Below are 14868 nucleotides of genomic sequence, written 5' to 3'. Positions count from 1 at the left end.
TTTTGTTTTTTTTTTTTTTTTTTTTTTTTTTTTTTTTCCATGCTAGAATGTTTCTCCTGCTGTGTTAGTTCGTTTCTTGAGAGAACATCGCTCAGAATGGGCTGATTTCAACATTGATGCGTACTCTGCGGCAACCCTTAAAGCCAATTCATACGCATATCCTGGGATGAGACCCACGAGGTTTACTGGTAGCCAAATCATCATGCCACTTGGTCACACAATCGAGAATGAAGAGGTTTGTTTTAAATGGTCTCTGTTTCTTGTCATCTAGTGCTTAGAGCTATATAATATCTGATTATGGTGAATTCCAGTTGCTTGAAGTAATTCGACTTGAGGGACATCCTATGGTACAAGAAGATGCTTTTGTTTCGAGGGACATTCATCTTCTTCAGGTTGGTATTTGATTATTTATGAAGTTCCTTTGAATGCTCAATGATCTTGTCTGGTTTAACAATAAGTTGCTCATGTTGCAGATATGTAGTGGAATTGACGAGAATGCTGTAGGAGCCTGTTCAGAACTCATTTTTGCACCTATTGATGAGATGTTTCCAGACGACGCCCCGTTGCTGCCTTCTGGCTTTCGAATCATCCCATTGGATTCCAGATCAGTTGAGTATGATTGTTTCATATGAATTTGTAGTGATCCTCCATACTTATTCTTGATGTGAATTTTTAATTTTGGCTGTAAGCATAAGTTTCGCTCTGAGGATTGAATTCTAGTGGACAATGTTGTTCCCATCCTAGAATTTTTATTTGTGTGGCATATGGAATTTATATTTTAGAATATGTGCCGTGTTTTAAACTCGTCTTGTGCCGAATGTGTTCATTTGCTCGATGAATGATACCCTATAACCCGAAAAATTCTTAATGCAGAGTGACGCGAAAGGTAGTCAACGTACTCTGGACCTAACATCAAGTCTTGAGGTGGGCTGTGGAACTAGCAATGCTGCTGGAGATGCATCATCAAGTCAGAGCTCTAGATCAGTGTTAACTATTGCATTCCAGTTTCCATTCGAAAGCAGCATGCAGGACAATGTTACAAACATGGCACACCAGTACGTACGAAGCGTCATTTCCTCAGTGCAACGAGTTGCAATGGCCATATCTCCTTCTGGGGGCAGTCCAGCACTGGGTCCAAAGCTGTCTCCTGGTTCCCCAGAAGCTCTTACTCTAGCACACTGGATATGCAAGAGCTATAGGTATCTTCTGATCACAACTTTTCTTTCATACACTGCACGTGTTAGTTAGTTGTGTACGAGCAGAAAACGGAAATATAAAGGATACAACATTGGAGGATCTAACTAGGCTATGTAGCTCGACGATACTGTAGTTTATTAATCTTTTTAAATGATTTCTTGTTTCAGTTTCCAACTGGGATCAGAGTTGATCAGGTCGGATTCGTTGGAAAACGAATCCGTGTTGAAAAATCTCTGGAATCATCAGGATGCAATATTGTGCTGTTCGCTTAAGGTACATAAAAAAACAGCATATAGAAACACTTCTTTTTCAGCAATTTGATTGATTTTGTCTGGTTTTACTTGCAGCAGGCACTGCCTGTTTTCCTGTTTGCAAACCAATCTGGTCTTGACATGTTGGAGACAACTCTAGTAGCCTTACAAGACATCACATTGGATAAGATCTTTGACGAGTCTGGTCGCAAAGCTCTGTGTTCTGATTTCCCAAAGTTAATGCAGCAGGTAGATTAACTTTCACTCTTTGCATCAAGATTCTGTTGGTAATGTGTATTTTTGTAAACTGTGTTCGGCTTTTCGTTCAGGGATTTGCATACTTGCCTGGTGGAATATGTGCATCGACCATGGGGCGACATGTTTCATACGAACAAGCCATTGCGTGGAAAGTCCTTGAGGCAGACGAGACGACGGTCCATTGCCTTGCCTTCTCATTCATCAACTGGTCTTTTGTTTGATTGAAGCAAGCCTTCTTCAATGGCTCCTCGACCTCATCCATTGGAACAAGAGAAACGAAGATGAAGATGTTTGTTTCAACGTCTGGCCTCCAAAGTAATTTAATTATTTTGTTAATTAATTGGTTTCCATTTCATTCTGCTTTTAATGTCCATTTTGATTCATGTAAATATTGGCGAGCCCATTAGATTACAAATACATGACCCATGAAGGAGACAGTTTTGAAGCTTTTCAGGCTATGGTTCTTTTTCTCATCATCCACCAACTACTCTTGTCCTGTTAAACATGTTTCAAAGTTTGATAAAGTTGTTGGGAGAGGAGTCCCACGTCGGCTAATTAAGAAGTCGATCATAAGTTTATAGGTATGACGACTTTTGGGAGAACCAAAAGTCACGAGAGTTCATGCTCAAAGTGGACAATATTATACCATTGTGGAAGTTTGTTATTTCTAACTAATAATGACCCACGAAAAGATAGTCTTAACTAAGATCGTGCATTGCATTGCATTTGTCGCCTGACTTGGTCTCCCCTCATTGAGACCTAATAAAATGATAAAGACTTACTATTCCTTGGGATTGGCTTTGGGCCTTTCCTGCCCAGTGGAGAATCGAGATCAAGAATTCTTACTATTTCTTAGATTCATGGACTCAATTCAATTCAGTGGAATCTTTCATTCACATTTTTGAGTCCGAACCTCTCCGACTCCACTTTAGTCATTAATCAGTCGATGAGCCAGACCGATGAAGCAAATCAACTGATGATCCGACTCACTCAAAGAATGGATGAGAGCATAAAAGCTCTGTAGATCGTTTCATTGCTTTGGTGGGAAGGGAATGAGTAGCCTTTTTCTTTTTGTTTGGTTTGACTTTTGTTTTAGAAGGATTCATCATTCTATTTTTACCATAAATGGAAGAGCATTCATTAAGATATGCTCTGAAATAATGAACAATTATTAATTACAGTATTATAAAGTAAAAAGCTCATTTATTAGTTATTACGCAATAAACGTTCAAATTAATCATACTTTTTCCTAGTCTAAGAACAAAATGTTTGTCTTCTTGTCTGTGACTTTTGACCAGTCTAAGAAGAAAGGGTTTGGAAATTAATGCAAGTTTTATTCTATTTTAGTTTATTTTATTATAAATATCAAAATTTAGTTCATGTATTTTACGATATCTATATTCATCTATTATACGTGTAAGGGCTTCAATTCGCCGAGCTTAAGTCTCAAGTCCCCCAAGAAGAATTATATTTCAAGTTCTCAGCCTGTGCATCTAGGATTTCTAGAACACAGTGTTTAACCTACCGGGAGAATTTCACAAATCTATGTAATTTTATCATTCAACCTGGATAATTAGTATGATATATATTATATATATTTACGAAAAATCGAAGATAAAATGAAAGACTATGGCCGTATCTTAACAATAGTTGACAAGTAGTTCTTTACTCGACAGAGTTTCACAATATTTCACCTAATAAGGCCACAAGAAGAAGAATGTCGTTCTGATCTATCCAAGACTGAGAAACATGTACGCTTATGAAACTCACGACGGGGGAATGATTCTTTCCCATAATACACACAAGAGATAATGACAAAACGTTCTTATTTTCAATTAGTGCACAGGACATCCAGAGGAAGAGAAACAAAAAAATCCACCTTTTTTAAGACAGCAGCACTGGATTCTACATTCCTCCAAGAATAATATCATGAACAATGAAGAACATCAAACTAATATCATATATAGTATTTGAAAATGTAAAGGTTTCAATAAATGAAGTGTAGAATCCCAACAAAACTGACGGTAGGAAGGAACAAACAAAGATGAATGCAAGGGGAAGGGGTATTTACTGATGTTTGGTCGAGTTACCTTTCATCTTGATGCAAGTGACCAGAAGTTGAAGAAAAATGAAGGCAATGTGGTGAGCCAGCAGAGGAATGCCATTGCAGTTGCTGATTGAAGCTGCACACACTTGTTCACCGAACAAAGGTCCAGGTCGTTGTCTATTAGGACTGTGATGCCCGCACAAGCACATGCTGCTGCAAATGTGAGCGTGGTGGTGATCTGTAGGAGGAGACAAGAGAGCCAACTATTTCACTGTTTATAACCGACATAGCAAGCAAGCCCCATGTACTCAAAATTTGATGGTTGTGATGACGATGATAATATTATCAACATGGGTCAGAAGACACAAGTTCTCAGATACTTGCAACATTGGTAATCAGTAGCTTCGTTATAACGGTAAATGTCCAAGTCCACTACTAGCAGATATTATCTTTAAATTTTCCCTTCCGGGCTTCCCCTCAAGATTCTTCGCAGACTGTAACAGTCCAAGCTCACCGCTAGTAGATATTGTTCTCTTTAAGTTTTTCCTTTCGGGTTTCACCTCAAGGTTTTTTTGCAGACGGTAACAACTTAAGCCCACCGCTAATAGATATTGTTCTCCTTAGGTTTTCCCTTTCGGGCTTTCCCTTAAGGTTTTTTGCAGATTGTAACAACCTAAGCCCACCGCTAATAGATATTGTTCTCTTTAGATTTTCCCTTTCAGGTTTCCCCTCAAGGTCTTTCATAGACTGTAACAGCCCAAGCCCACCGCTAGCAGATATTGTTCTCTTTAGGTTTTCCCTTTTGGGCTTCCCCTCAAGGTTTATTGCAGACTCTACCGTCCCAAACCCACCCCTAGCAGATATTGACCTATTTGAGTTTTCCATTACGAGCTTCCCCTCAAGGTTTTTAAAACGCATTTGCTAGAGAGAAGTTTCCACACCCTCGTAAAAGAATGTTTTGCTTCTCTCTCCAACCACTATGGGATCTCACAATTCACTTCCTTCGAAACCCAACGTCCTTGCTGACACTCGTTCCTCTCTCCAATCGATGTGGGATCTCACAGAGACGACAGAAAATGTTTGATATATGAGAAGTTAAATGGACAAACAGAAGAAGATTGTAAAAGCATTTCAACGAGCCAATTGGTTTCAGATGGATTTAGGTGTTAAACGAACTTACCCCATCACCTACAGCAAAAAAAGTAACAATTGGACGATTATGCAAGTTCCGCTTCACTAAAAGAGCATAAATGTCAAGAACTGCTAGGAAAAAACTCCATAAGCCCTGCAAACCGGCAGCTGCGACAAGGTAGCTGAAGCAAAGAAAAACATGGAGTGTATCAGCCATTGTTATCCAGTAGAAAATGCAAATCCCTCAACAGTTAAGCCCATTCAGACGTGATAATTGAAGAATTTAGGCTAAACAAAACTGCATAGTTATCAATTCACAACACTGATCGCACGTAGAAATTAACTATGAAAATACTGGAAACTAGTAGCGTATTAGATTCAGGGGACGATTATAGTGCCTTGTAAAGTCAAATTTGAAGAACGATTATAGTTCTTCCTTCATCAGCGTTTTGAATAAGAATTCGAGAGAATTAAAGAAGAAAAAAATTGATCAAGTCAAGGAAAAATCACCTAAATGCAGAGACAGAAGCGAAGTCGCTGGAGGCGGCCATGACACCAAAAGCAGCAGCGGCGAACCCTAACTGGAAGCAGCGAAGAGCGAGACCACCGCGAGTGCCGGGCATGCCCTCTATATTCTTCATACTCACAATCGGTGCGACGTCTCCGACATCGGTCGCCGGTGTTTCCTCCACAGGATGAACTGACGCAGAGCTCGCGCTCATCTCTCCCAACAATGCAATCAATTCATTTCTCCTTCGAACATACACTCCTCAATTCGTCGATCACATCCCAGGTATCCACCGAAATCGCCCTCTGATCCTGCCCTTTTTCGCCCTAGAGAGAAAATCAGTAGCAATCGAACGAATCCGATAATCCAAGATTCAAAATCCTTTCTGGTTCACTTGATTATAGAATTATCCAGCCGGAAGGGACGAATCGGAGAATCATAGGTCGTTAGTTCTTCGATCGAAACGGCGAAGCGCAGACCGGCGACGAAGGGTTTATAACAATAGTCGTTGATCGGTCAACTTTGACTTGTCGAAAAAATTACTACTCCTCCTGTGCTCTTATTGGTCACTGGATATTGGTGGGGGCCAGTTTGGTGAACTCATTCATACGTGGCATTAATTTAATAAATGTGGTCCCTCACTTCAATTTATCCAATTATTAAAATATTATAACATTTATGTAAGTTTGTTATTATTATTATTTTATTTAGCAGTCGTTGAGTATTAAATTAAATTCCAAAAACACCCTTAACCTTTACCACGTCAGCGAGCCCAGTGCGACGTGTCGTTTTCAAATTTCAATCAAACGGTAATGGAACCACGTGATTTCGAAATCAACCGGCAATTCCAGTAGGAAGTCGTCATACGACATCGAGATTCACTATTTTATTACATATTTATTTATATTTAAAATATTCATTTCTTTGGGTAATGCGGTCAGTATCATATTTTTAAATTATAATTTGACTTTTCTTTTAATTAAAAAATTAAAAATAAAAATAATTCCATCTATTTCTTCCTAATTTTATTTTTATTTTTCGATTTAACCTATCTTAATTTAAAAATTATTATAAAAATTAAGAATATTTTACGTTTGTAATGGAGGTTAGTAATGCTATGACTCGTGAATGTTAGATTTTAGTTATTAATAGTAATATGCAACTTGAATAAGTACAATTTTTTTAAATAATTAAAAAAAATAACAACTCGACGACTAAACCCAATTCAACTCGACGGGTTGGGTGACTTGGGTTACTACCAACACAATTAACCTAAAATTTCGAGTTCGGCTACAAATTTTTTCTAATTCAATTGAACCCGTGTACGTGACGAGAGGTAAAAATTTAAAATATGTGAAAAAAATTATTTTATAAATATTAATAATACAATACATATTTATAGAAAAGTAGTAATGAAACTTTTTTACCTTTATTTAAAAAAAGAACAAAAAAACAGAAGAAATTTGTAGGAAAAATATGGTGCAGCAGGTGCAGGTTATGCAATGGTGCGCACCTTTTGCGCCACCAAAACTTGGACTCCGGTTCGAGATATTTTTCCTTTTATTTTTCATAATTTGTATTTATTTTAATTAATTAATTAATTAAAAAAAAAAATATATATATATATATTATCATCCTCTTCCTTGTCAGAATTTTGAAAATAATATTTCATTCGTGGCTCTGTCTTCTGTTCCTCCCCATCTTTACAGACTTGCCTCCTCCCGATCTCCATCTCCCTTAAAATTAGGGTTTCCAGATTCACAGCTCCCCAGGCTCTCAAGCTGCTGCTCTTCTCTGTCTGGAATCTGCACCTCCTTTTTATCCTCCGCTCTCCAACTAAACCCTTCCCTGCAAATAGGGTTCGCAGATCTACCTCTCCATCAATTTCCTCAACATGTTTTGGAGGCTAACTTCCCTTTCTACTTCATCTCCTGTAAGTGATTCTGATACATCTAATTGCACCGAATACACCTGCCCAATTCATGCTTTGGGGTTTTCAAATGGCTGGGAATAGGGACGGAGTTGTTTTAAAGTATCGACGATGGATTTCTATTTTTGTTGTTTGTGTTGACGTATCTTGGTTTGTACCACGGGCAATTACTTTGTTTTCAATTTGATTCGCTGGCCATTTCTTTTGATGGAGCTCCCTAATTAAATCTGGGGTTTGACACTCTAGTTGTACTTTTTAGGAAATTGTTTGCTGTCTGGACTGATTGAGTTGGACTCCAGCAGGTTTTAGTGCTTGTCATGATTGTTATTTTTAATTATTGTCACATGCACGTATTATGTGTTGCAAAATGAAAACCGGTGCTGCTCCCCCTTTTTTATTTTGTCCTTCTGAACTGTCCCTGAAATTGAAACGCGTTAGCGTTTGTCGTCAGTTGTGTTTTTCCCTTTGAAGTTGTCTCGATTAAGTCTGATGAAGAGTTGACCTGTTATGTTCATCTGCATCCGGTTTCCAAAGAAATTCCAGAGTTACGCTGTGTGATTGTATAATTACTTCTTGAATAAATGACATGTTCTCTAACCTTCTGAATTTGTTTCAAGTCTTAACGGATGAAGAGTTGACCGTTTATGTTCATCTGGACTCTGTTTCCATAGAAATTTCAAAGTTAGGCTGTATGAGTGTAACGATGTTTCTTGAATTGTATAGCATTTCTGCTAACTTTTTGAATTATGATAAAAGTTTTCCCATAGTTTGGGGAACATAATATATTTTTTTATTGAAAACAAAATAGCATTATCATCTCCCTCTCCCCATTTTTTCGTTAAAAATGTTTCAGAAATGGAAACAAGAACATCAATCAAATGTAACCAGTTTGGTTTGGAAGGATGAATGAGTTAGATGTAAACTGCTTGATTCTTCAGCATATTATGTAACATTAGTACCTTCGCATTATGAACAACCTTTTAAAAGGCTAAAATTAGCCTTGAGGCTTTTACTCTTGAAGAGGTGAGGCGATTTTACAAATCTGAAATTGGTAGGACCAAGCATTGCTAAACAAAATAATCATATGAAGTATAAAAAACCACCTTTGTCAATTGCCATTTAAACAAAAATTCTAAGATTGACTTATGCTATAAACTTTGTCTTCAATACTGGTGAAGTCACAATAGGAAAATAGAAAAAGTAGTAATAGTTCAAAGTTTCACAAAAGCTTTTATATTTTCTAAAGATGAGGCAAATCCATATATTTCTTCATGAGGTGTGGAGACTTTTAAGCGTTAGTCCATTTGATAGAGGTGTAAGCTTCTCACGCCTCTTCTAAGAAAGGTTTAAGTCTCTTATGGCTGAAGGAGGCGCAAATCTTGAGGCTAAAGGTTGTTGGCTTGTCTCAAGATGAGCCTCAAGGTGTAAGTTTCAATAGCCTTTTAACATTGGTATTGAATCGGTTCCCATCGTTCCTCAGAAAAGTGTTGCAATGGAGGCATATAAATTCTTTCTTTACTGTTATTATTTTTCATAAATTTATAAGTAGGCGTGTAAATTTAATTATACTTACATCACCATTTTATCTTCTAATGTTTTTTCATTTGTTTCACTGTCAGGTGGAATCAATTTTAGACAAAGAAAATTTCTCATTGGAAGAGCTTCTCGATGAAGAAGAAATAATCCAAGAATGCAAAGCCCTGAACAGTCGTTTAGTTAACTTGTAGGGTTCTTTTTCCATTATATCATTAGCTTGTTCTTTTATTTTTAATCTGATTCTTTGTGTTAACATAATATGCCTATTTCAATATTGGTTGAATGTTCTTATGGGTTCGCATGTTAGTAATGTATGATGAATATGAGCAGGAATGGATCTTTATGATTTACCCATAAAATTTAATGGACAATTGTTTTTGCCTTCAGTCTACGAGACAGAGCCCAGGTGGAACAACTATTGCGCTACATTGTTGAAGAGCCTCCAGAGGATGCTGAAAGCAAACGGGCATTCAAGTAATAGTATTTTCTAATTATTTACGTGTGCGCACACACATTTTAGATATTTTCTTTCTACACCTAGTTTTCAAACTGTTTTATTGATTGCTTATTGTGAATTAGGTTCCCGTTTATTGCCTGTGAGATTTTTACTTGTGAAATTGATGTTATTTTGAAGACTCTAGTAGAGGAGGAAGAGGTACAGGCTCATACCTTTTCTTTTTGTTGGTTATCTACCCCATAATTTGGTTGATGTGGTTACCATGAAAAATAACATCATCTTACTTTTGACTACAGCTAATGAACATGCTTTTCTCCTTCTTGGAACCAGACCGACCTCATAGTGCTTTGTTAGCTGGTTATTTCAGCAAGGTACCTTGAAATTTTATTGTAGAAATGGATTCATCTCATGCTCCTTAAATTTCATTTTAAGTCCTAGGGAATCATACGGGTATTTTTTGTTGGGTTGGGGATCTTTGTATGCTCCTGAAGGGAGTTTTCTCTAACTTCTCACTATTTTAATGAAAAGTTGTTTTGTTTTCAAAAAAATTAGGTAATCATATGCCTCATGATACGGAAGACAGTTCCACTTATGCACTATGTCCAGGTATGTCAACGTACACAAGATCCAAACTTCTGCTTTTTGCTCAATTTGGGACTTACTTTTACTATAGTCTGGCTGCAATATATGTATCTATATAGTTTGACTACATGAATTAGAATTACCGAAGTTGTGTTCTTTATTTTATGTATATGTATGTTTTCTCTTGGTTGATTGATGATTGACCAAGAATTTATGGTCTCACAGTCAAACCCTTTTTGCAAATGTTTTGCTCCATAAAGTTTCTTTGCTTGTGCATTTATTATGTTTCTTGAAGGATATCTTATAAGTTGACTCATTCTTGTCTCTTAAGGTGTATTAATTGAGCTTTTCATCTTTATTTTCCCGGACATTCATTCATGGTCTGATTTACTTTTCATGTAATCTCTTTGTTTTTTTGTTTATTGCTGTGTATCAAATGTGTTTCCTAAAGTGTTACTTTCTTATTCCAAACACTCTGGGTCAGACATTGCTTACTGAGATTGATGGTTGTAGGGTGTTATATTCTTATCAACATATGGCTACATTTTTAATTTATTTTGTCTTTTATTACTTCTTTGCCCTATAGTGTAGTGAACTGCCATCTCATGTATTTCCCCCTTTTGCAGGCTCATCGAGATGTATTGCGCCAATTAGTTGATTTAATTGGAATCACATCCATTATGGAGGTAGTGTAGGCTTGTTAAGGCTTCTCCATTAATAAAATCTTAAATGCTGACTAGTTTGCACTCTGATAAGAAATAGAGTTTTCTTTGCAGGTTTTGGTACGACTTGTAGGTGCTGATGATCACGTCTATCCAAATTTTATGGATGTGATGCAATGGTTGTCTGAGAGTGATATGCTGGAATTGATTGTTGATAAACTGAATCCATCTGTGAGTGATAGCTTCTATATGATTATATAGATGTGAAATTACGGTTGTAGATTTTGTGCTGTCAATTGTTGTTGATAAGCTGATTTCATTTTGGTTATAGAAAAGAAGTGGAGTTCATTTAATACAATTGATAAATTGCATTAATATTGATTTCTTGCTCAATTAATTGTTTTCGAACCGTATGTACTGTACACTGGTGGAAGCCATCAACATCACGTCTATCTGGTTACAAATTAAGCTGCCCCTTAGTTTGCCTCAACAGATGCTTTTCCGTAGGGAGCTTCAACATATTTTTCTCCATTCTTTCACATTTCCTTGTGCAATGCTCATGTTGTTAATTTATACTATCAATCATTCATGATGAACTCCATAATTTGGATTTTTTATTATTATTATTTGGTTATGAGCAATTTGCAAATAGATAGAGTCTTTGGACCTGAAGCAGTCAGATATTTTTTTTTATGGGAAAATCTATTTTAAGCATTACTATGGGGATAAAGGTAGCAAAGGAAATTCAAAATCCTTATAAATAAGCTCAGTTTCTTTTTGTTGTTCCTTCAGGTTGACATGCTTGAAATTTAAATTTAATTGGAGAGTAAAAAAATGTAACAATGTACTAGTCGATAATAGAATTAAGTTTGAAATGGATTATTTTCTGTATGTAAAATTGTGATGCATATTGCGTCATTTATGAGTTGGGTGAATAGTACTACATAGACTTGAGTCATATAATTTATCAAACTAATATTACTTTTTCTCCTTGGATCAGAGTTTTCCTGAGGTTCATGCAAATGCAGCAGAAACATTGTGTGCTATAGCCCGTAATGCTCCTTCTGCTCTTGCTGCCAAACTTTCTAGTCCCAGGTTGACCAAGAAATGCCTCTTTATTCAGTTTCTATGTTATGTGAAAAAGTTGTAGTTGTTTTGACTCCTTAATTACCTCTTATGCAGTTTTGTTGCAAGGATATTTAATCATGCTTTGGAAGATTCAGATTCAAAGTCTGTCCTTGTGCACTCGCTTTCTGTGTGCATTTCTTTGTTGGATCCAAAGAGATCATCAGCATATTCTTCTTTGTTTCACTCTTTCCGAAATCAGCATATGTATGAATGTCCAGTTCCTGTTGATCCAGAGACTGTTGGTGCAATGCTTCCTAAACTTGGTTAGTGTATGATGCTTGTTCCACTCATTTCATGGTGTCTTAGTTCACACTTGTGTTCTCTTTATCTTCTCTAAATCAATGGGCTAGATGCATAAAAGAAACCACAAGGTGGATACACCTTTCAGTATCGGTCAATAACCATCAAATTTCCTAAGAAATATTTAATTATTATTGACCTGATACTGATAGGTGATTGCACTTTGTGGTCTCTTTTATACATCTTGCCCATTGATTTTGCGTGCATGTACTGCAGGAAAGCAGCATTTTAAGTAGCACTATGAATATATCCCCTTGGTCTCCAAAATTGCAAATGTTTGATATACTTGTAGGAAGTAAGTTTCTTCTATTAGTTTCTGATAGCACTCCCCTCACAGGTGATTTGTTAAAACTCTTAACCGTGTCATCCGATGATAAAGTATTACCTACAACATATGGAGAATTACGGCCTCCTCTTGGAAAACATCGTTTGAAGGTAGGTGCTGAATTTGTGTTGTATAAGTTTATATGTTCAATTTATGTGATTGTATGGCTCTCTGCTAGAAGTCAGTTTTCTGGTAATATTCTTGATTATTGTAGTTTCTAGAGGATTTTGTTTCAGAACTTGATTTTGTTCTGGCATGTTTTGTGTGAGTGTGTTTACTTTTTGTTTTTTATTTTTTCATTTTTAAACCTGAATGAATTCTGTGTCCTGTTGTAGGTTGTGGAGTTCATTTCAGTGCTGCTGAAAACAGGCAATGCATCTGCAGAGAAAGAATTAATTAACTCGGGCACCATTAAACGAGTGATTGATCTTTTCTTTGAGTAAGAAATTCTTTATGTCATAATATTGAAGTCTTGAAAGATGTTAAATTATGTTTTTATAGGATCTTCCTAAATAAAGTATTCTTGTAGGAACCTTCATACTTGACAACTGCTTATTTGTTAAAATTATTTCTATTTCTATTTCTATTTATGTTTATCTATGTTATCTGATGCAGGTACCCTTGTAATAATTTTTTGCATCATCATGTAGAGAACATTATATTATCTTGTTTGGAGAGTAAGAAAGATGACATTGTTGATCATCTTCTTCAAGAGTGCAATTTGATAGGGAAAATTCTTCAAACAGAGAAAAATCCAAATATTTTGGCCGATTCTAATCAGGTAGAGAATTTTCTTGGTGGGTTTGTTCGCTGATATATACCATTATTTTGATCCGAGTTGTGTTTTGTGGAATAACGTTTAATCACATTGATATCAACATGAGAAGACAAGGGCACATCTTAAAATTAGCGTAGATTCAATGTCTATTATATATAAAAAACAATTTGCATGGATTCTGTGTTTCCTTAATGTTAGTGATTGAAATGAAAAAGTAACATTCTTGGTAGATGTACTTTATGACATGAAAACCAAATAAATCTATGAAAGCTTAAAGATAATGTAAACATTTTCTTGTTCTTGTAGCCAACGCTTCCTGCTGTTGGAAAACGGGCACCGCGGGTATGTAACTTAGGACATACTACACGAATCTCTAATAAGATTCTTCAGATGGGGAACAGTCAAAGTTGTATTCGGGCATATCTTCTGGTATGTATAGATTAATTTAGTTTCTCCACTATTCTGGGAATCACTACAGCCTTACTCAATATGATGTGTATTTTTTTTCATACAACAGCATCGTTATTTTCTGGATGATTACAATTTGTAATTAACCATTTTCCTTTCCCTATACTAATATGTTTTTCTCAATCATTTCCTGAATATTGTCATAGAAATTGTTGGTTGGGTATCAAAGAGCGATGCTCTACTACTTTCTTGTCAAGGAGTTATGCCTTATTGATTCTCAAACCTCCCATACTTAGAAATCCACTGGATAAATTTGATTCCCACGAGAATTTTACACCCTCACAGGGGAAATTCAGTGTCTTGGGGAAATTCAGTGTCTTATCTTTCCTCAAAAATTATAAAATTTAGGAAGTATATGCCGATCTGGAAGCTCTGGTAAACGGTTAGAATTTAGAAACGTAGGTTACTCTGTCCCAATATTGGGTCATGCATCGTTGGAGAACGTAATTGTTCTGATTTTACTCGATTAACCTCTGGAATCTGAAGGGATCAACGTGCACATTCCGCAATATGATTTCCAGTTTCATATTTTCAGGTTATGGTTGAGTATAACTGACATTGTCCTGATTGTAATTAACTTGGAGGAGTATTTAATATTGTAGAAGGTCAAAATATCACGTCTAGCCTAAATTCCAGACTGAGGTACTATGAGATTGAGGGTGGTTTTTTGTTGCTATTTAGAGAGAGGCATGGGCCTGTAATCCACTATTAACTCATTTTAAATCACGTCCTTGCTTGGTAGCTACCATGCTCCATATGCGTTGCTAACTGGAACTTCTTTTTACCAATTCTGTTTGTACAACTTTCTAGTCATAACCTTCTCTGGCTTGGTTGACTTGACTGTAACTTCTTTGCAGGAAAATACTGAATGGAATGAGTGGCAAGCTACGACTTTGCATGACCGCAATTTGGTTGAAAATGTCTATCGGTGGGCTTGTGGGTATGTTTTAGCATATGCCTTTACCATATTTATATTCATGAGAAGAATAATTTCTTTAGAATCAGGATTTTTGTATATCTGAAACAGACTTGTCCCTGTTATTTTTCCATAAGCTCCAAAACACGCAATTATATGAAAGTTATTTATTGCAGAATGTAGTTTTGATTTAATATTTTCACTTTTAAGCATATATCAATAGAAGATTGAAGTACGTTTTCAACAAAGCTTGAAAGTATGTTTCTTCTATTTGTAAGCTAAATATGAATATAGTTTAATTTTTCTTTTCTTTGCTTTAGTGCTTTGTAACTTCAAAGTATGTTTCTTCCTTTTCTCCTCTATCTTGTTTTTTTTTTTTTTTTTTTTTTTTTTT

The 14868-nt window shown here is 36.1% G+C and overlaps 3 protein-coding genes across 5 annotated transcripts in view; 2 read left to right on the top strand and 1 right to left on the bottom strand.

The window, feature by feature from the left end:
- LOC111448710 (homeobox-leucine zipper protein REVOLUTA-like) overlaps nucleotides 1-2182 on the top strand; it is a 6772-nt gene extending 4590 nt beyond the window's left edge. Inside the window, exons 12-18 of one of the 2 annotated variants that reach the window (XM_023088418.1) lie at nucleotides 47-235; nucleotides 312-392; nucleotides 474-608; nucleotides 874-1199; nucleotides 1365-1470; nucleotides 1548-1697; nucleotides 1778-2182. In XM_023088418.1, the coding sequence (XP_022944186.1) occupies nucleotides 47-235; nucleotides 312-392; nucleotides 474-608; nucleotides 874-1199; nucleotides 1365-1470; nucleotides 1548-1697; nucleotides 1778-1927 (1137 nt within the window). In that variant the 3' untranslated portion in view covers nucleotides 1928-2182. Of the gene's footprint in view, nucleotides 1-46; nucleotides 236-311; nucleotides 393-473; nucleotides 609-873; nucleotides 1200-1364; nucleotides 1471-1544; nucleotides 1698-1777 lie in introns of both variants that reach the window. The other variant, XM_023088417.1, reaches the window with a different exon arrangement.
- Nucleotides 2183-3442: 1260 nt separating this feature from the next.
- On the bottom strand, nucleotides 3443-5910 carry LOC111448134 (CASP-like protein 5A2). The gene is made up of 3 exons (XM_023087570.1): nucleotides 5395-5910; nucleotides 4934-5066; nucleotides 3443-3991 (listed from the first exon to the last, which is right to left on the bottom strand). The coding sequence occupies exons 1-3, from the start codon at nucleotides 5604-5606 to the stop codon at nucleotides 3800-3802; spliced, it is 537 nt and encodes a 178-aa protein (XP_022943338.1). The 5' UTR covers nucleotides 5607-5910; the 3' UTR covers nucleotides 3443-3799.
- A 1129-nt stretch (nucleotides 5911-7039) lies between these two features.
- LOC111448463 (serine/threonine-protein phosphatase 6 regulatory subunit 3-like) overlaps nucleotides 7040-14868 on the top strand; it is an 11313-nt gene continuing 3484 nt past the window's right edge. Inside the window, exons 1-15 of one of the 2 annotated variants that reach the window (XM_023088095.1) lie at nucleotides 7040-7325; nucleotides 8942-9045; nucleotides 9246-9332; nucleotides 9438-9513; nucleotides 9612-9686; nucleotides 9868-9921; nucleotides 10524-10583; nucleotides 10674-10790; nucleotides 11560-11654; nucleotides 11742-11950; nucleotides 12325-12422; nucleotides 12648-12751; nucleotides 12928-13093; nucleotides 13397-13519; nucleotides 14416-14498. In XM_023088095.1, coding sequence (XP_022943863.1) covers nucleotides 7287-7325; nucleotides 8942-9045; nucleotides 9246-9332; nucleotides 9438-9513; nucleotides 9612-9686; nucleotides 9868-9921; nucleotides 10524-10583; nucleotides 10674-10790; nucleotides 11560-11654; nucleotides 11742-11950; nucleotides 12325-12422; nucleotides 12648-12751; nucleotides 12928-13093; nucleotides 13397-13519; nucleotides 14416-14498 — 1490 coding nt within the window. In that variant the 5' untranslated portion in view covers nucleotides 7040-7286. The remainder of the gene's footprint in view (nucleotides 7326-8941; nucleotides 9046-9245; nucleotides 9333-9437; nucleotides 9514-9611; nucleotides 9687-9867; nucleotides 9922-10523; nucleotides 10584-10673; nucleotides 10791-11559; nucleotides 11655-11741; nucleotides 11951-12324; nucleotides 12423-12647; nucleotides 12752-12927; nucleotides 13094-13396; nucleotides 13520-14415; nucleotides 14499-14868) is intronic. The other variant, XM_023088094.1, reaches the window with a different exon arrangement.

Source organism: Cucurbita moschata, unplaced genomic scaffold (genome assembly GCF_002738365.1).
Source record: "Cucurbita moschata cultivar Rifu unplaced genomic scaffold, Cmos_1.0 Cmo_Scf00010, whole genome shotgun sequence".
NCBI lineage: Eukaryota > Viridiplantae > Streptophyta > Magnoliopsida > Cucurbitales > Cucurbitaceae > Cucurbita > Cucurbita moschata.
The sequence above is the reverse complement of the archived record's forward strand: the minus strand, read 5'-3'. Positions and strand labels throughout refer to the sequence as shown.

Coding starts and splice junctions, on each gene's coding strand:
- LOC111448134 (XM_023087570.1), bottom strand. CDS start 5,606: ATGAGCGCGAGCTCTGCGTCAGTTCATCCTGTGGAGGAAACACCGGCG. Junction 5,067..5,394: donor GCTTCTGTCTCTGCATTTAG/GTGATTTTTCCT, acceptor TCTTTGCTTCAG/CTACCTTGTCGCAGCTGCCG. Junction 3,992..4,933: donor TTTTTGCTGTAGGTGATGGG/GTAAGTTCGTTT, acceptor CTCCTCCTACAG/ATCACCACCACGCTCACATT.